Source organism: Coregonus clupeaformis, chromosome 15 (assembly GCF_020615455.1).
Source record: "Coregonus clupeaformis isolate EN_2021a chromosome 15, ASM2061545v1, whole genome shotgun sequence".
In the NCBI taxonomy this organism is placed as follows: domain Eukaryota; kingdom Metazoa; phylum Chordata; class Actinopteri; order Salmoniformes; family Salmonidae; genus Coregonus; species Coregonus clupeaformis.
The window spans coordinates 33,610,759-33,631,539 of NC_059206.1; the positions used below are offsets into that span (position 1 = coordinate 33,610,759).

At 45.6% G+C, this 20,781-nt stretch overlaps 1 protein-coding gene across 1 annotated transcript in view; it reads right to left on the reverse strand.

Annotated features, from left to right (window-relative positions):
• Positions 1-8,568: 8,568 nt before the first annotated feature.
• The window catches only part of LOC121583489 (transmembrane protein 132C-like), a 53,373-nt gene continuing 41,160 nt past the window's right edge, over positions 8,569-20,781 (reverse strand). Inside the window, exons 4-9 of the mRNA XM_045225110.1 lie at positions 18,979-19,150; positions 17,727-17,870; positions 12,810-13,018; positions 11,554-11,851; positions 11,281-11,472; positions 8,569-10,106 (exon numbers count right to left, since the gene is read on the reverse strand). Coding sequence (XP_045081045.1) covers positions 8,649-10,106; positions 11,281-11,472; positions 11,554-11,851; positions 12,810-13,018; positions 17,727-17,870; positions 18,979-19,150 — 2,473 coding nt within the window. The 3' untranslated portion in view covers positions 8,569-8,648. The remainder of the gene's footprint in view (positions 10,107-11,280; positions 11,473-11,553; positions 11,852-12,809; positions 13,019-17,726; positions 17,871-18,978; positions 19,151-20,781) is intronic.

Sequence of the window (20,781 nt, forward strand, 5' to 3'; positions counted from 1 at the left end):
GAGAGGGAGGAGAGAGATGAGAAGGAGGAGAGATGAGAGGGAGGAGAGGGAGGAGAAGGAGATAGAGATAGAGTTTTCGGGGCCTCAGCCAGGATGACAGCAACCTGTGCTGTGATGGAAAAATAACTGTTGTCAGAGATCAAAAGGATAGAGAACACACAATCTGTTGCTACATGTGAGACAGGAGCAGTTCTCCAAACAAATGGGGATGGCTGATACTGACGATTTGGCCAAATATGTTCCTCTGCTGAACAAAGAGAAAACATTGCAGGTTCTCTAGTCCTCCTCACTCTCTTCATTTGTTTCCCTTATTCCTGCTGTCTTTGACAGGCCAGTTTGCTTTAGCTGCTTTTATCCTTATCCTACACACACACACACGTGCACACACACACTCCTGTGCTCTTTAGATCTGAAATGAAGTGAAAAATAACTGCAGACCCAGACTAATGCCTCCAGCTATCTCTGGGATGAATGCGAATATTCCATTATAAATAAACACCTTTTATGCTGCCACGGAAGTTTTAGCTAGCTCTGTAAAGAAACATTTTTATTTTCAGTCTGGTACCAAGACAAACGACATAGTTTGAATTCACCATATGTTCCGCCTTTACACAAGTACTGTATACAATAGTGTATGTTTTGTGAAAAGACTATGGTAAAGTACCGTATATGGTGTTAAACACATGATTTAACCTTCTTAGACCAAACTTGGACTGGTTCCAGTGTAAAACAGCTACATCATACAACAATAGATGCTGTGTCACTCAATGTGCAATTGCCGTGATTATCTTTATGTAGTGAGTGTAGTGTACACATTAATTACATGTCACTGGAAGCAAAACGGTCATCACAGCTTCATACTCGACAATACAGCGGAACAGTTCTAATGAGTTAGATGACCCTACATTGTTTTGACAGCAAGCGTTTGTTGGATTACTGTAAAAGCCTCCCACCCTCCTCCGTCCATTTCTCTACTGGTACAACTGTGTAAATCCTGTTTAGAGATGGGGTAGATAGTTAACATTTACATTTACATTTTATTAATTTAGTAGACGCTCTTATCCAGAGCGACTTACAGTTAGTACATTCATCATAAGATAGCTAGGTGGGACAACAACATATCACAGGCATAAAAAGTACATTTGTCCTCAATAACGTAGCTATCAGTAGACTGCTGTTTGAAGGGGTAGGGTTTCAGATGTTTTTGGAAGATGGGTAGGGACTCTGCTGTCCTAGCTTCAGGGGGAAGCTGGTTCCACCATTGGGGTGCCAGGACAGAGCTGCCCTCCCGTAGGGGTGGAAGGGCCAAGAGACCTGAGGTGGCAGAACGGAATGCTCGGGTTGGGGTGTAGGGTTTGAGCATAGCCTGAAGGTAGGGAGGGTCAGTTCCTCTTGTTGCTCCGTAGGTAAGCACCATGGTCTTGCAGTGGAACCCTTTGTCTCACTTTCCAAAAATCACTTTCCCCCGAAAGCACCCTGCAGATTCCTGGAAGGAGATATACAGTCATGATGATTCAGCAAAAAGCAAATCTGCACTGGTACATTGTAGGGCAAATTCATCCTACAGGTTTATCAATAGAGGATCTAGAATTTACCCCCCGTACTAATATAATCATGGAGTGATTATATACAGTATGAAACATGTATCTGCCACCAGTTTAAATCTTCTGCTCCACAAACAATCTAGACACACTGTGAGACCTCTACTCTCCCAAAAACATTTTCTGTGAATGAGTCACATTCCTCTCCCTCAGGCTAGGGTATTGATTGACTGGCTCGAGTTCCGCAGAGAGAGGGAAAGAGAGAGAAAAATGTATTTTGTTGTTTGTTCTGCTCCAGTGCTCCCCTGACCCGAGAGTGTCTGTCCCAGGGGGCCGTGGGGCATTGACTGTGTGTGGTCACTCTCAGGTCCTCATCACAGGCTTCACTGGCTACCTCATTATACACAGGCTGCTGTGGGCTTAATCTCCTTGTTTTACTGTGTCCTCTCCCTTTCTATCTCCCTCCCTTGCTCTCGCCCTCTCTCTCTCCCCCTCTCTCCCTCCCTCTGACTCGCTCTCTCCCTCCCTCCCTCTCTCTCGCCCTCTCTCTCTCCCCCCTCTCTCCCTCCCTCTCTCTCTCCCTCCCTCTCTCTCTCCCCCTCTCTCCCTCCCTCCCTCTCTCTCTCCCTCCCTCTCTCTCTCCCCCCTCTCCCTCCCTCTGACTCGCTCTCTCCCTCCCTCTCTCTCTCCCTCCCTCTCTTCCTTCCCCTGTTCTCCAGATGTCAGTCGACTTGGCTGCTAAGCTCTACTGGCCTGGTTTCCTTTTCTCTGCCGCTGTTTCATTTGTGTTCATCCTCATCATTGTGCTCCATAGTAACCCTGCCCTGCTTTACAGACTGATATTATCGTTGCTTAGCAGTGAGTGACGCAGGAGACTGTCGATCGGTGAGATGTGTGTGACGGCAGTAACAAGCACCAGGAGATCTGTTGATGCCTGCCTTTTGTGAGTTAATGAACCACCAGGCAGAACTCCTGTTGCACACCGTGACACTGTTAGACTGTTGGTTTTCTGATCTCCTCTCTTCTTCATCTCAAAACAGTACCTGGGGCTAGGTGCTTTCTATTAAACACTTCTCACATATAAACTTCCTTTAACAGTCACTTCACTCTCACAAGGACAGGTACAGTAAAGGTAAAGTTTGAGTAACATAGGATCAGAGAATTCAATAAGAAAATACTGTAGCCTACATGAAACAACCGAAGCACAAGGCTAGAGGCACTGTATATCATTAGTAAAAAAAACACTACATAATTAGAATAACATTCCATCTATTATGGCAAACCTGAAGCAGAGTCATGTTAAATAGGCATTAACCACTAAACTGAGATGGCAACATTCAAACCTGTCGAGTACGAGTGCTCCTGTTCGATTTCAGTTGAACAGCATTTGTCCCCATTAGAGCGTACTGAATATAACAGAGGGTACTGTTGTTAGCATAGCAACAAGTAAGCGACAATCTCGTCTCTGGCCCACATTAAAGGGCATGTGCCATGGATAGGGTCCACTAATTCACACTAATCCCTCTCCAACACAATGACACAAATCCCTTAAATCTGTCAATAGGGAAACTGATGCTCCAGATTAAAGGGTCACTGTAATGATAGTGCGGATGCAGGGAGATTGTCCTTCCTCCCTGTTGTTCACTAATGAGAAACAAGAAATGCAAAGGGCTTTAGAGAAAGCATGTCAATCCAAAACATGTTTTATCTAGAAAAATGTCTTAACTACCGTGCCATTATTGCGTTGTTGTACATTTGAAATAGCCGATTTTTTAAAATAGAATGTCAAGTGTGAAGTATATTCTGTGATTTTTGCCTTTATACATTAATATCAGTTAATGTAATCTCTATTATTACATGAATTTTGTGGTCAGAGACACTACAGAAACCACTTTGATTCAGTGGAACTCTCAGAGGTGAAAGTGTATTTACCTCTCCAGCTCCTGTAAGAAAGATAAACCAACTGGAGGGGAGAGAATTTACCCACATAGCAAACATGCTGGACATGTAGAGGGAGACCATTTTGGGGGAAAGTTATTAAAAGTGCCTTTATCAACATTTCAAATCCGCCACCCACTACAGCAGGAGGGAATGATGCATGCTGTCAAATCCTCCGCTGCCAGTTTTCGAGGCTCAGCGCATCAGATTATCTGGGCTAGTGTAAGCCGGGCACCTGCTTTTTATAAATCTGCTGCTGAAATGTAATTTAGAGATGTGTCGCCACTGTTACACCTTAGAGAGGGAGAGAGTTATCACTTGTGTACTCCGACAAAAGATAGAAAACAGCATTTCCTCAGGTGTGTGGTGGCACTATCGCAAGAAGCAAGAGGGAGATCTCTCGCTTGCTCTCTCTCTCTCTCTCTCTCTCTCTCTCTCTCTCTCTCTCTCTCTCTCTCTCTCTCTCTCTCTCTCTCTCTCTCTCTCTCTCTCTCTCTCTCTCTCTCTCTCTCTCTCTCTCTCTCTCTCTCTCATTCACTTCCAGCAGTCAAAATGGACCTCATTCAGTGGGTGACTTCAGGTCACAGGCAGCATACAGGTAGGGACCTCTGAGGCCCCCTGACACATACTGTACTGTATGCCACACCACACAGATGGACAAACCAATACTCAGGGACTCTCACAATTTCCAATGGCCTCTATAGTATTAAAGAAAAAACTATTCAGACAATTTCACCAATTACTATGTGTTTTAAATAAAAAAGGAATGATGGTGGAAGACAATACTGATTAAATTCTGCTCCCGATGTATCCACTTAGTCCTTTATCCATTTATTGGTTAAAGTGGAACTGACAGCGTTTTAACTACTTTGCAGATATGAAACAAACAGACAATCATAAAATCTGTCCAAATATACAATTCCCAGTTTATGCTACAAAACCATAAGAGGTTTTAAAGATTGATTATATTTTACTCAACGTTTCATGACGTACAGTAAGGCATTGTCGGCAGAATAGATTGATGCGGTTCAATGCATGATTAATGTAATTCACCAATACATTTCTTAGTAGTCCCAAAAATATTGCTAGCAGTTGTAAATCACAGCTGGCCAGGTATGTTACTGGCTGCCTCCATTTAGGATGCACTGTTTCAGTTTTAATGACTTAATAATTTGGACCAAAACGGACGAATGTAACTAAGGTTGGGAATGTCAATACAATCAAACTAGCAAGGGCAATGATCACAAGTCAGTCATAATGTGGCTAATAGGCTAGCGTATCTATTTATGTAACAAGCTAAAAACACAGAGCCTAACGTTAGCTAGATAGCTAGCTAGCTGATAGGAGGATGTCACATCATTGGAGGGGTGGGTGAGTGACTGACTTTTCCCCCTCATATCCTTTATCGGTGGCTACACAGCTAGAGATTCAGGTGTCATTTCGTTAGCTAGCAAGAAATGTGAATCGCTAGCTAGCTACACTGAACTTGGAACGACAGTTATCCAGTTAGCATATCTCTTGCATTCACAAATTCACTCTGGCTATCTACTCCGATTTCAGAGCACTCTCATCTGAGTGTGACAGAGCACAGAATAACCGATGGATTTACAAACATGCAACACCCGCTGAATATGACCAGTGTCAGTAAGCGTAGACAAAAAAAAGTAATAGTTAGTCACGAACACTTTAGATAACATGTAAACAGCCTAACTAGCTCTCCTTGGGCGAGTAAAATGGTCAGAGTGAGGTGTTCTCTCATTTGTGTCTAGAAGTAGCTAGCTATCAAGCTAGACAACTTTAGCCAGTTAGCTTGGGTGCTTGGTTAGGACAAGCATGTATTGGCAGGCAAGCTGCAGAAGGACGAGCAGGCTACTTACTATTCCCCATCGTTTATCAGTGCAATTTTGATGGCCAACTAGCTAAAAAGGTTTGAGAGGGTTTATCTAATGTTATTTTGTTAGATTTTAGCTCATCCTGCTCTGGCTAGCATTAGTTGTTGATTTTGTTGTTGTTGATGTGCATATAGGGAAAGATAGCCTACCTTTTTATGGTTGTTGATCAATAGGACTGTAAAGTTCCCAAATGTAAGATGACTCCCGTCGTCTTTACATATTTGCAGAAATCCATTCAGGTGTGTTTTGTGGTTTTTGCCGAAAGCATTCTAATTATCTAAAGTTGAGCATTTGCAACTGCCTGTAAACACACTGTCCAGTTCAAAGTGAATGATGGCAGGCCCGTGTGGCAAATGGCTTGTCTACATAAAGGCCTACTGTAGCTCTGATTGGCTATAGCGCACCGGTCTGCGTAGACTCCGGTCCTGGACGAGACAGATGTTTTTATTATGTTTTATTTACTGCAGTGTCTATTAATTATATTAATTGTCCAAACCAAACGCACGGCTGCTATACGTAATTCCAAAATATTCAAAGAATTTATGAACGTGTGAAAATGCCCATATCTAAGCGCTCGCTTGTCAGAAAATGTAACAAAAAAAAAAATTAATATTCTCCCTGGGGGTGTATATGAACAGATTTTAATAAGATTTGATGTTGCTAAAATGCTGTCAGTTCCACTTTAAATCTCATAGGAATTGAACATCACATTTCAGCCTAAAAAAGGCAACAGCATTGCATAGACAGAGCACCATTCGTCTTCATTTACACATGAAAAAATTACTCTGTGCTGAGGACAAGATTATATATATACAGTGAGGGAAAAAAGTATTTGATCCCCTGCTGATTTTGTATGTTTGCCCACTGACAAAGAAATGATCAGTCTATAATTTTAATGGTAGGTTTATTTGAACACTGAGAGACAGAATAACAAAAAAAAAAATCCAGAAAAATGCATGTGAAAAATGTTATAAATTTATTTGCATTTTAATGAGGGAAATAAGTATTTGACCCCCTCTCAATCAGAAAGATTTCTGCCTCCCAGGTGTCTTTTATACAGGTAACGAGCTGAGATTAGGAGCGCACTCTTAAAGGGAGTGCTCCTAATCTCAGTTTGTTACCTGTATAAAAGACACCTGTCCACAGAAGCAATCAATCAATCAGATTCCAAACTCTCCACCATGGCCAAGACCAAAGATCTCTCGTAGGATGTCAGGGACAAGATTATAGACCTACACAAGGCTGGAATGGGCTACAAGCTTGTTGAGAAGGTGACAACAGTTGGTGCGATTATTCGCAAATGGAAGAAACACAAAATAACTGTAAATCTCCCTCGGCCTGGGGCTCCATGCAAGATCTCACCTCGTGGAGTTGCAATGATCATGAGAACGGTGAGGAATCAGCCCAGAACTACACAGGAGGATCTTGTCAATGATCTCAAGGCAGCTGGGACCATAGTCACCAAGAAAACAATTGGTAACACACTATGCCGTGAAGGACTGAAGTCCTGCAGCGCCTGCAAGGTCCCCCTGCTCAAGAAAGAACATATACAGGGCCGTCTGAAGTTTGCCAATGAACATCTGAATGATTCAGAGGAGAACTGGGTAAAAGTGTTGTGGTCAGATGAGACCAAAATCGAGCTCTTTGGCATCAACTCAACTCGCCGTGTTTGGAGGAGGAGGAATGCTGCCTATGACCCCAAGAACACCATCCCCACCGTCAAACATGGAGGTGGAAACATTATGCTTTGGGGGTGTTTTTCTGCTAAGGGGACAGGACAACTTCACCGCATCAAAGGGACGATGGACGGGGCCATGTACCGTCAAATCTTGGGTGAGAACCTCCTTCCCTCAGCCAGGGCATTGAAAATGGGTTGTGGATGGGTATTCCAGCATGACAATGACCCAAAACACACGGCCAATGCAACAAAGGAGTGGCTCAAGAAGAAGCACATTAAGGTCCTGGAGTGGCCTAGCCAGTCTCCAGACCTTAATCCCATAGAAAATCTGTGGAGGGAGCTGAAGGTTCGAGTTGCCAAACGTCAGCCTTGAAACCTTAATGACTTGGAGAAGATCTGCAAAGAGGAGTGGGACAAAATCCCTCCTGAGATGTATGCAAACCTGGTGGCCAACTACAAGAAACGTCTGACCTCTGTGATTGCCAACAAGGGTTTTGCCACCAAGTACTAAGTCATGTTTTGTAGAGGGGTCAAATACTTATTTCCCTCATTAAAATGCAAATCAATTCATAACATTTTTGACATGCGTTTTTCTGGATTTTTGTGTTGTTATTCTGTCTCTCAGTGTTCAAATAAACCTACCATTAAAATTATAGACTGATCATGTCTTTGTCAGTGGGCAAACGTACAAAATCAGCAGGGGATCAAATACTTTTTTCCCTCACTGTATATATATATATCTATATATATATATATATATATATATATATATATAGAGAGAGAGAGAGAGAGAGAGAGAGAGAGAGAGAGATTATTTTTTTTACAAATGGAATAACTATTTTTTCCAAGGAAAGTATTGTAGCAGAGGTAACTTAATTGTTCGGTAGGTGCAAATATTAAATTCCAACTCTACATGAACTGTGTTTGCATAGCACTTACAATTTGAATAAATATCCACTCAAAAGGGAGGTCTGTATAAAATAACTTTACAATAATATATTTGATAAATATTGCATTTTCTCTGACAAATTGTACAAACTCTAAAGCTATTCTGTTGAGGAAAATATACAAAGGCTGGAAAGCGTATAACCACATACAAATAATGTCTTTCATGTTGCATTTACCCTGACAACTGGTATAAAGTGAATGCTGAAATTATTTTCTGGAGGCACCATACACATTTTCAAAAGAGAAAGGAAATAAAACAGTAATTAAATGCATTTAAACAGTTAGAAATGTGTAATGAATAATCTGTAGAAATATACATTATTTACAGTTATAACCATACAACTTTTTTCACCATCATGTATTAATGAGGTCTGGTCATTAATTTGGTCATGTGTGTGACTTAATGGAATGCAGGTGACTGTACACCTATTAATCTGTGTATACTCTATGTGTACTAGAAAGTGTATCCTCACTAAGTTGTACCCATTTAAACACTTAAACAGGTTCAGAACACACAAATGCATGCACACGCACACACACACACACGGACACACACACACACACACACACACACACACACACACACACACACACACACACACACACACACACACACACACACACACACACACACAGAACCCATGGGGAGTATCACTGTGGTTGGCCCAGGGGTGTGACTACAGGCCACAGCATGTCAGGTAGTGGCCCCTGAGGCTCCCCAGCTCCCCCAGCCTGACTGGCCCAGTTAAAGTCCACTCCGTTCCTCTTCAGGGCAGCCAGGTGCTTAATGTCTAGCGTGGTGAAGGTGGTGAACTGGACCTGGTTCCTCTTGCTGGTGGGGGAGTGGAGTGGATTGCTGTGGGTGGGCTTGACTAGGAGGGTGGCTGAACGCTGAGCCATGGGGTCCAGGGTGGGGACCTGCTGGGAGCTGCTCCTCCTGCCCAAGGTGGCTGTCCTCTCTGGGATAGCACTGATACTCAGGCTGCTCTGCAAGGCCCGGTGGCTATCTGTGGAGCATTGTCTCTGCAGGCTGCGGTGGGACTCAATAGAGCCGTGGTTCTCCCGATTGAGGGTGGAGACCTGGGGTGGGTTGCCCGGCCCTGGCCCTGTGGTGGTCCCCAACCACACCCAGTCGTGCCTGTGCTCCTTGGGGCCGTTGGGGTCTGGGTTGCCCTGGACGGCGGTCTTATTGACCCGGAAGCAGAGATTATAGGAGGCGCAGTTGAGCAGGAATGCCAGGATGGCCAGGACAGAGACTCCCACCAGGGCGAAGATGCCAATCTCCAAGTCTGACATGGCTTTGAACGTCTTCACCAGATCACTCTCCACCACCTGGGGCGGCTTGGGCTGCTTTTTCTGGGGTGGTGCCTCTGCTTTGGGCATCTCTTTCTTCTGGTTGGGGTTTTCCACCAGGTTCCCCCAGTCTCTCCTCAGCCCCTGTCCTCTGCTGAGGCTTCTATCCCTGCCAGGTATGCTAGTCACCTGAGGTTTGTCCGTGCCAGGTTTGCCCATGGTGGTGGTATTACTATCAGTGTTGGTGGTGGTGCTGCTGATGCCCTCTCTAATGGTAGAGATGCCACCTCCAGCCACTTCCTGAGCCCTGGCTGTTGATGTGGTGACATCACTTATAGTGCTGTCCTGGCGGTCTGGCACGGTGCTCCTGAACGAGCGTCTGTCTCCGTCCCCCTCGGTCAGAGCCCGTGGTGAGGTCACAACTGCCGTGAGTTCCAGTGTTGATGTCATGACTGGTTTAGGCTCTACCTCTGACTCTGAACCATCACTGCCATAGCCAGCAGCACCACCACCAGTGCCCCCTCCGTCCGTCCTGCTGCCTTTCTGGAAAGTGACCCTAAGAAGCCCGTTGCCCACCACCAGCTTGCTCTTCCTCTTAGACTTCTGGCACTCCTCACAGATCCTCAGCTCAGCCTTCACCAGCGCCCCCTGACCCTCGCCCTCCACCACCACAAACGCTGACTGGGGGGTCCGGCGCACGGTCGCCACGCTCTTGTCCCCCGAGGTCACAGTCAGGGAGTAGACGCTGCGGTCGAAGAGGTCCAGAGGGGTCACTGAACCGTCACTGAACTGGACCCAGCAGCTGACCAGTGCCTCCTAAACATAGAAATAACACAGAGACAGGATCAGGAGAGGGCTTGGAATTCTCTAAAGTAGGTCAAAATACAACCAGGAAATCAATATTCTCCCCATGTGCAGAGTGTTAGACATACAGAACATCAATTAATTTCCAAATATTCCATAAATAGTTGTGTTAATGCATAAGAGTAGGTAGTAAAGCAGGAGCTGATATGATTTTGCATCTTTCCACAGGATTCTCAAGCTACCCAATGATTCACAATTCCACAGTTATTTCAATTCCTGCCTTAGCGTTTTGCACGTTGGGTTGACATGATAGCTAATCCCTCATTTTGTCAGTATCTAAGAATTGCCTCTGTTAATCTCATTATAATTAGCTCGGAGGCTATTGTATCACAGACCACAGTCCTATCACATCATGGCGTGAAACTCAATTTAACCACAGGGGATCAATATCACTATAGATGGAGAATAAACACCATTAGCACTAGCCACCAGATGGCGCAATGTAAATTAATTACTCCCACCACAGTCAGTCCAATAGAACCAGAGTGCTGTTAGCTGATAATGAACGATTGGAGCCAGAGGCCTGGCCTATATTCTGAGGCTAAATACATTATGCATAGCCCGGAATTGTACTTTACATAGCCCATCATAGAAACAATGGGCATGTGCGCTAACTCCGTTCAAATAGGTTGAGTATTGACTGGGTCAAGCTAGCGATTGGCCAGGCCCCAGGCAGCACAGGGCTGTCATAGTGCTGGTTATGGAGTATGGACTACTGACTAATGGTTTCCCCACTCACAGTTTGGGAAGTGTTTTTGAATGGGCATGCTGCCACGGCTAATGTGTGAGCTGTTAAACTGCGTCCATGCACTCTGTCTGGCTCACAGTGTGGCCACTGTACTACAGTCCTGAGCTGTGGACACCATTAACTCACCCACACAGGAATCACAGGGACAAACCACATGCTGCTAGGCTACCAGGTTACTGTTATTTACTGTGAAATTTATTTTTTTCTTGCTGAATATCTGTGAAGGGCTTTGAGGGTACAGGTTTTCCACTATTGCTAATAGTTTCACCCCCAGCTTCTGAATGGCACAATGTGTAGTTGGGGCTTGTTCTTTGGAAGTACTTTATTTTGAATAATAGGTTTGAATCAGGTATGATTCGAGATAATTTGTCTAGTTACCTGTTTGAGTCTCTGCATTACTTCCTGTGTGGTAGTCGTGGCGATGATGGCCCTGTTGCTCCCTGGGCTGAGCTGGAGGGACAGAGAGAGGCCAGAGACCAGCTGCACTCCCAGCTCTGTCACACTCACTTTGTCTTCCAGAACCCTGACCATCCGCTCAGCCAGGATCAAGTCAGACAGAGGAGACATCACCTGCAACATCATTCACACACATTAGCATACACACAAACAAACACACACACGCATGTACACACGCAAACACACACACATTACCTGTAGAGTGGTGGTCCCTGCAGCGCGTCCCTGCAGTACAGTCCCAGCCTGTAGTCTGGCTATAGATTGGTCTCCCACCCTGAGAGAGTAGCGCACCAGCCTGGTGACATCCACCTGCCAGTCTGGCCCCAGGAAACTCTCCAGAGACCCCTCCACTCCCCCTACCATGGGGTCTGAAGCTGGGTCCGACGGCTCGGCCACAAAGGGTGTGAGCACCCTGACCACAGTGTGTTGGTATTGTAGCATGCATCCCCTGCCCCTCCTCATCTCCTCCTCTTCCTCACTGTCCCAGCTGGTCCTGAGACAGAGAGAGATAGCGAGAGAGCAAGAGAGCGAGAGCGAGAGCGAGAGAGAGAGAGAGAGAGAGAGAGAGAGGGGGGGAAGTGAGAGAGTGAGTGAGTGAGTGAGTGGGAGAGAGAGAGAGAGATAGAGAGAGTGAGAGACAGTGAGAGGGGGGGGGGTGTAAGGCTATGACCACAGAGTAATGTAAAACTAAACTTTATTGTATACTCTTAAGAGAAAACTGTCAGATGGAAGAAGTTCAAGAAAAATCTGAGGGTTGAATGGTTTGGGTAGCTAGCTCTGACACCAACCATAACCATGTAAACACACAGTGTAGCTCCAGAGAAAACAACAACACCCTACACAATCTATCCATCCACCTCAGTGTATTGTGTGAGAACCAGGCAGCGGTAAGACACTCAGTATTTAGTGAGACCCTACTGACCTGTTTTCTGAGAGAAAGTCTATGTCCCTTCTACGGGGAATAACACACTAATGTAACTAAAAGTGATGTGATGATAGATTATTATTATAGAGTATAGTAATATGCATTAGTCAAGGCTGATAAGCTGGAGGATTTCCATTCCCTACCCTCTCTCTCATAGTACTTACTATACTGTGTGTATTTATGGATTAATCTATCTGTCTGAACAGTACAGCTCTAGTCTATGAGGCTGGTAAACAAACAGTATTTTCTGGTTTTAAGGCTTTAGGACTATGTGAAATCCTTATCACTATGCAGTGGGTCACTACTAGTGGCTCTTGTGATTATTTGTTATTACGTTTTGTGCAAACAAACTGTTGATTAAATCCTTCTTTGAATCCTTCATGAATGCCTTGCTCCAGCCTTGCTGCAGCAGGTCTTGGCATCAGCTCTCTCATTCTGTACTGTGCATTTTTAAATAGTACTGACAAAGGCTTAAGCTCTGCCAACATCGGTATGTGGAGAGCTGGTATTGTAAGCAAAACCATACCTCCTGTTGCCGGCGGCCACGGGGACCCTCCAGCCCTTGATCTGGCTGAGTTCGGGGTCGGCCACGTCGATAAGCAGTGGAAGGCGAGGCATCCACACACTCATCTCCAGTTGGGCACTCAGGTAGCTATAGGTGAAGTTGAGCACCATCCTCATCCTCCCCCTCGTCTCCTTCCCATTAACAAACACATAGTCACAACGATCCGACACCTGGGGGGACACAGGGGGAGGCTGAGTTATTAAAGAACACAACCTGAGTTGAGGAGGAGGAGTTATGTGACTTGGTTAGCAAGCTGAAATCTACTTGCCCATAATGTACTAGCCCATTACTTTCTATAAAATTTCAGGTCCCTGTGCCCATAGTCACATAGGCTTAGGCTAGATTCAATCCGGGCCACCGAGGATCCGCATTATAGTGCGATTAAAATGTTTCCGCTGCATATGTCGGTTCAATCGGAAATTACTGTAAAATTTTTAATTGCGTTACAGTGGCTTGCGAAAGTATTCACCCCCCTTGGCATTTTTCCTATTTTGTTGCCTTACAACCTGAAATTAAAATGGATTTTTTGGGGGTTTGTATCATTTGATTTACACAACATGCCTACCACTTTGAAGATGCAAAATACAAAAATGTGTGAAACAAACAACAAATAAGACAAAAAAACAGAAAACATGAGTGTGCTTAACTATTCACCCCCTAACCCCCCTCAAAGTCAATACTTTGTAGAGCCACCTTTTGCAGCAATTAAAGCTGCAAGTCTCTTGGGGTATGTCTCTATAAGCTTGGCACATCTAGCCACTGGGATTTTTGCCCATTCTTCAAGGCAAAACTGCTCTAGCTCCTTCAAGTTGGATGGGTTCCGCTGGTGTACAGCAATCTTGTCACGCCCTGGCTCTGGGGACTCTTAAATGTTGAGCCAGGGTGTGTAGTTCTATGTTGTGTTTTCTATGTTTAGTTTCTAGATCGTTTAGATCTATGTTGGCCAGGGTGGTTCCCAATCAGAGGCAGCTGTAGCTCGTTGTCTCTGATTGGGGACCATACTTAGGTAGCCTGTGGGCACTAGTGGGTTGTGGGATCTTGTTCCGTAAAGGTATGTTGTTTGTATGCTACCTTGGACTTCACGTTTCGTTTGTTGTTTTGTCGTGTGTTTAGTCGTTAATAAATATGAATGCATATCACGCTGCGCCTTGGTCCTTCTCGTTCATGAACGATCGTGACAGAAGATCCCACCAGACCTGGACCAAGCAGTGTGCCGAGGTGGAGCAGAGAGGATGGACTTGGGAGGAGATGAGCGACAGGCTGGCAAGAAGGAGGGAGGCCCTGATCACGGGGGGCACACGGTGTGGACGACGAGGCAGCAGGAGGCCGTGACAGGGCGGTTCCGCTGGTTAGCAGAGGAGGCCACCAGATTAGGGGGGCCATTGGTTTAGAGGGAGCAGAAGGAAAGTGTAGAGGCACGGCGAGAGGAGCTGGTTAGGCAGCAGAAGGAGCGGGGGTTAATGAAGGAACCCAGTCCCGCTCCTCGCACCAATCAAGTGGTGCGTGTCTCCAGTCCGGTTCGGCCCGTTCCTGCTTCCCGCACTAAGCCAGTGGTGTGTGTTCCCAGTACGGTTCGGCCCGTTCCTGCTCCTCGCATCAAGCCAGTGGTGCGCGTCGCCAGCCCGGCCCGGCCTGTTCCTGCCCCTCGCACCAAGCCAGTGGTGCGCGTCGCCAGCCCGGTCCGACCTGTTCCTGTCCCTCGCACCAAGTCAGTGGTGTGCGTTGCCAGCCCGGCCCGGCCTGTTCCTGCCCCTCGCACCAAGCCAGTGGTGCGCGTCGCCAGCCCGGTCCGACCTGTGCCTGTCCCTCGCACCAAGCCAGTGGTGCGCGTCGCCAGCCCGGCCCGGCCTGTTCCTGCTCCCCACACCAGGCCAGTGGTGCGCGTCGCCAGTCTGGTACGGCCCGTTCCTGCTCCCCGCACCAAGCCAGGGGTGCGCGTCATCAGCCAGGTTCGGCCCGTTCCTACTCCCCGCACCAAGCCAGTGGTGCGTGTCCAGTCCGGCACGGCCCGTGCCTGTTCCACCGGAGCAGAGCAATCCGCTCCACCGGGGTCCAATCCAGCTCCGGTCAGCGGCTCCACTCCGGAGCCAGAGCAGTCCGCTCCACCGGTGCCTGGTCCAGCTCCGGTCAGCGGCTCCACTCCGGAGCCAGAGCAGTTCGATCCACCGTCGTCGGGTCCAGCTCCAGTCAGCGGTTCCAGTCCAGACCAGGGGTGCAACAGGGAGGCGGATAATAGGTGGTGGTCACGCCCGGAGCCGGATCCGCCTCCGAGGCGGAATGCCCACCCGGCCCCTACCCTGTTATGTTTAGGTTGCGCGGTCGGAGTATGCACCTTTGGGGGGTACTGTCACGCCCTGGCTCTGGGGACTCTTAAATGTTGAGCCAGAGTGTGTAGTTCTATGTTGTCTTTTCTATGTTTAGTTTCTAGATCGTTTAGATCTATGTTGGCCAGGGTGGTTCCCAATCAGAGGCAGCTGTAGCTCGTTGTCTCTGATTGGGGACCATACTTAGGTAGCCTGTGGGCACTAGTGGGTTGTGGGATCTTGTTCCATAAAGGTATGTTATTTGTATGCTACCTTGGACTTCACGTTTCGTTTGTTGTTTTGTCGTGTGTTTAGTCGTTAATAAATATGAATGCATATCACGCTGCGCCTTGGTCCTTCTCGTTCATGAACGATCGTGACAAATCTTTAAGTCATACCACACATTCTCAATTGGATTGATGTCTGGGCTTTGACTAGGCCATTCCAAGACATTTAAATGTTTCCCCTTAAACCACTTGAGTGTTGCTTTAGCAGTATGCTTAGGGTCATTGTCCTACTGGAAGGTGAACCTCCGTCCCAGTCTCAAATCTTTGGAAGACTGAAACAGGTTTCCCTCAAGAATTTCCCTGTATTTAGCGCCATCCATCATTCCTTCAATTCTGACCAGTTTCCCAGTCCCTGCCGATGAAAAACATCCCCACATCATGATGCTGCCACCACCATGCTTCACTGTGGGGATGGTGTTCTCGGGGTGGTGAGAGGTGTTGGGTTTGCGCCAGACATAGCGTTCCTTGATGGCCAAAAAGCTTCTTCCATATGTTTGGGGAGTCTCCCACATACATTTTGGCGAACACCAAACGTATTTGCTTATTCTTTTCTTTAAGCAATGGCTTTTTTCTGGCCACTCTTCCGTAAAGCCCAGCTCTGTGGAGGGTACGGCTTAAAGTGGTCCTATGGACAGATACTCCAATCACCGCTGTAGAGCTTTACAGCTCCTTTAGGGTTATCTTTGGTCTCTTTGTTGCCTCTCTAATTAATTCCCTCCTTGCCTGGTCCGTGAGTTTTGGTGGGCGGCCCTCTCTTGGCAGGTTTGTTGTGGTTCCATATTCTTTCCATTTTTGAATAATGGATTTAATAGTGCTCTGTGGGATGTTCAAAGTTTCAGATTTTTTTTTATAACCCAACCCTGATCTGTACTTTCCCACAACTTTGTCCCTGACCTGTTTGGAGAGCTCCTTGGTCTTCATGGTGTCGCTTGCTTGGTGGTGCCCCTTGCTTAGTGGTTTTGCAGACTCTGGGGCCTTTCAGAACTGGTGTGTATATACACTGAGATCATGTGATAGATCATGTGACACTTAGATTGCACATAGGTGGACTTTATTTAACTAATTATGTGACTTCTGAAGGTAATTGGTTGCACCAGATCTTATTTAGGGGCTTCATACCTAAGGGAGTGAATACATATGCAAGCACCACTTTTTATGTTTTAGATTTATGTTTTAGAATTTATTGAAACAAGTAATGTTTTTCATTTCACTTCACCAATTTGGACTATTTTGTGTATGTCCATTACATGAAATCCAAATAAAAATCTATTTAAATTACAGGTTGTAATGCAAGAAAATAGGAAAAACGCCAAGTGGGATGAATACTTTTGCAAGGCACTGTATAACGCAGATCTTATTCCGTCCGGATTTAATCTATCCCTTAGCCATCTAAGATTTATCCATCTAGGTGCTGAGAGAGAGAGAAGAGAGAAAGAGCATGCTGTGGAACCATCATATTGTGTCCGTGTGTATGTGTATGTGTATACAAATGTATCCATGCTCGGGAGTCTGGAGGATCCTTTACCCTGACCCAGTGAGGCCCTTTGCTCTAAGAGGGGTCACTGACTGGGAAGAGAGAGTGATATAATAACTGGAAACAGTTCTACAGTCTTCATAAGTCATAATAAACATACAGAAATACAAACCCACCCTTACCTTGAAAAGACCAGCTCAGGTGAGTAACCTCTTAATGGAAAACGATAGGCAATAATATCCTTTCCTCACTTGCTCTCCTGTTCTTTATCTAGCTTTTTCTCAATTTGCTCGGTGAATGTCCTCTGTCTCTGTCTGTCTCTCCCCCTCACTGTCTCTTTTCATCTCTCCGTCTCTCTCTCTCTTAATGGAGTAAAGTCCCTATGCCCTTGGCTCCACGAGATCCTCTTTTATACAACATCTGCTCTAATAACATGCATTTCTCATGCAAGTATGATTTTTAGTATGGTTTTAGTATGGTCTCTGAATGATTCTGAATGTGATAGTCATAAGTCTTGTTCTCTTGCAACATACAGATATATATAGGATCTTAATTTGAGCCAGTTTGCTACAGCAGGAAAATAATTCTGCAGCAACAGGAAATGTTACTTATGATGTGGATTATAATTAATGGACATTTTTGTAGGGGTTGATGCAGAGTCTGAAATGTCAAAGTGGAAATTGTAAACTTCAGCAGCCTTTTAAACCTCTAATACACTACACATGTTAAGTTATCATGCAACTAGGTGATCAAATTAAGCTCCTACATCTGTAGAAAAACAGTGAACATTGAAACAGGGCTTCCAAAGCTGTACCTTCAGCACATTCTCGTCAGTTGACCTGCAGTTGGTGTAGTTGGTGACATCGGTGACAGAGCCGTCAGCCTCCACAGCCAGAGTCCTGACTGGGACAGACACTTTCTTACCAGTCAGAACAGCTGTGTTCAGCACGTCACTGTCCTACAGGGGAAAGACAAGACCGAGTGACCGTGTAAGGCAGGCATATAACAACACACACACATTTACACAAAGATTGGCATGCACATGTACACACACTCGCATGAACACACACAGAAACACACAATCACACAATCACATGCACACGCACTCATGCGCTTCCTTGTACAGTTAAGTCTGTGCATGTGTTTAACTGCTTACATCCTTAACATAAATAGACAAATCAAGGTTGGTCTACGGCTGATAAGATCTCTCTTATAGCTCTATAACCCCTCTTTGAACATGGGTTTAAAAGTGTTTTCTGGCCATGATACTCTCTAATAATGTATTTTCTAATCTAGGAGGCATGGGGGTTGATACAGTGGCTGATGACCGTATGGCCTAGCTGATGTAGATTTAACTGCAGCTCTCGACAGATGTTGCAGGCCAGCCTGTAAGTCATTCTAACTCAGCAGCACAGCACAACAGCTGCTGACCGAGATTCAGAAATTCTCTAGTTCTGCCTCTGAAAGTCACCCAAACTGACTACCAGTACAATAAAGTTGTATTATATTGTATTGTATTGTATTGTACAGACCTACTGTACTGAAGCAATCCCTATGGGATTTTTAATACCAACACCGCTGTGAAAAAGGGCTTCATTCCTGTCACAAGTACACAGGTGGTATTACGACCTTCTGACAAACCAGATCTATACTTAGTACTTGTACTTTTGGAAAAATCGTATAAAGCATAGTGGCTTTGTTATGAAGATGTTTCATTCCTCCCTATGGGGTCCGTTTGATCCTCAATGAACATCAACTTCATTAACACTGAGGGAGAGTGTGACCTGGGCCAGAACAGCCCTGATGTTATCAAAGCTAGAGGCCAATGGAGCTGGCACTCAGCTGTACAACAATTAACACATCAACACCCGCCTGACATCCCCCTCTCCAGAGCTCTCCCAATCATTTACACAAGCGCTTTATTGTTCCTTTATAGCCCACACCTCCGCCATAAAACACTGCTGTGCCATACAAACCCAGGTGCATTTGCACACAGGTGCATGCACGCATACAAATAAAATGCCACACGTGCACACACATAAAAGGCACGCACACACACTCCTCACCATGACCAGTGGTGTCAGGCCCACGTAATCTCTCTGGGTGGTATAGATCCTCATGACGCCAACATCCTTGATGTTTCCTGTTTCAAAACGCCATGTGATCATCTGGCTCTCTAATTGTTGCTCAGTCAACTCCTTGGTTTCAAAGTCAAGCTGCAAGACCTCCAACAGACCCCTGTCAATCCAGAAATACAGTTACAGTAATATGGACTTGGTCTTTTACCAAATAGGGTTATCTTCTGTATACCATCCCTACCTGATTGGCTCAAATGCATTAAGAAGGAAATAAATTCCACAAATTAACTTTTAAGAAGGCACTCCTGTTAATTGAAATGCATTCCAGGTGACTACCTCATGAAGCTGGTTGAGAGAATGCCAAGAGTGTGCAAAGCTGTCATCAAGGCAAAGGGTGGCTATTTGAAGAATCTCAAATATAACATATATTTTGATTTGTTTAACACTTTTTTGGTTACTACATGATTCCATATGTGTTTTTCATAGTTTTGATGTCTTCACTATTATTCTACAATGTAAAAAAATTTTTAAAAATAAAGAAAAACCCTTGAATGAGTAGGTGTGTCCAAACTTTTGACTGGTAGTGTCAAAATGTATGCACTCACTAACTGTAAGTCGCTCTGGATAAGAGCGTCTGCTAAATTACTTAAATGTTAAATGTAAATGTAGTGTACTTATTCATCAATAAAAGTGATTGGACAGGATTCCATTGGGAACATTTTCACCATGATTCCACTCAATTACTACACCACAGGAATGGAGGAGAAAGAGGTGGTAATTCCCCCTATTTTTCCTGGAAACCCTCTCTGGGGGCTTTGGGGGTCGTAGCTTGTAAAGCTGTGGTCTTATCATCAGTTTCAGAGTGCTGGGGAGGGGGTGGGTGGGGGGTTAACTTCTGTCCACCCCTCTGGGTTTTCACTGGTCTGTTCACTGGTTAATACCGCTGCAAGACTTGGAATATCTGGGCTCCCAATCTTGCCCGGAATGTGCCTGCCAGCGGTTAAGCCCGGATAACGCACTGAGGATTACTGATGATTACATATAAGTGGGTCGGACAGGCAGCGCGCTGAGCCGGGTTGGAGTGTGTGTGTGTGTGTGTGTTTGTGTTTGTCTGAGGGGGATGGCATGTGCGGGGAGGATGCTGGGCGGTCCACGGCGGTGGAGTTGCCGTACCAGGCTGTAATGCAGTCCGACAGTATGCTCTCGATGGTGCTCCTGTAGAACACTGTGAGGGACCTTGGGGACAGGCCAAATTTCTTCAGCATCCTAAGGTTGAAGAGTCGCTGTTGTGCCTTCTTCACTACGGTGTCCGTGTGTTTTGACAATTTCAGCTCCTCAGAGATGTGTACGCCGAGGAACTTGAAGAATTTGACCGTCTCCACTGTTGATGAGGATGGGGGCGTGCTCCTTTGTTTTGCTGACGTTGAGGGAGAGGTTGTTTACCTGGCACCACCCCGTCAGTGACATCATGGAGAAATATTCTAAACTGTTCATATCAACACAGTTGATCCCTCCCCCACTGCGATATACAGGAGGATTACTAACGTTATTACAGATATCATGATCATCTCAAAGAGCATTACAAACAACTGATTGAAATTGTCAACTACTGTATGTTATTACTTGTAGTTATAGGGCAGGTTTCCCGGACACAGATTAGTGCTACAGTCTATTTCAATGGAGATTCTCTATTGAGGAATGCTTTTTTAGTCCAGGACTGGACTTGATCTCTGTCCCGGAAACTGGCCCATATTGCGTAAGATAATAACTAGGGCCCAGAGTTTTTCCTGA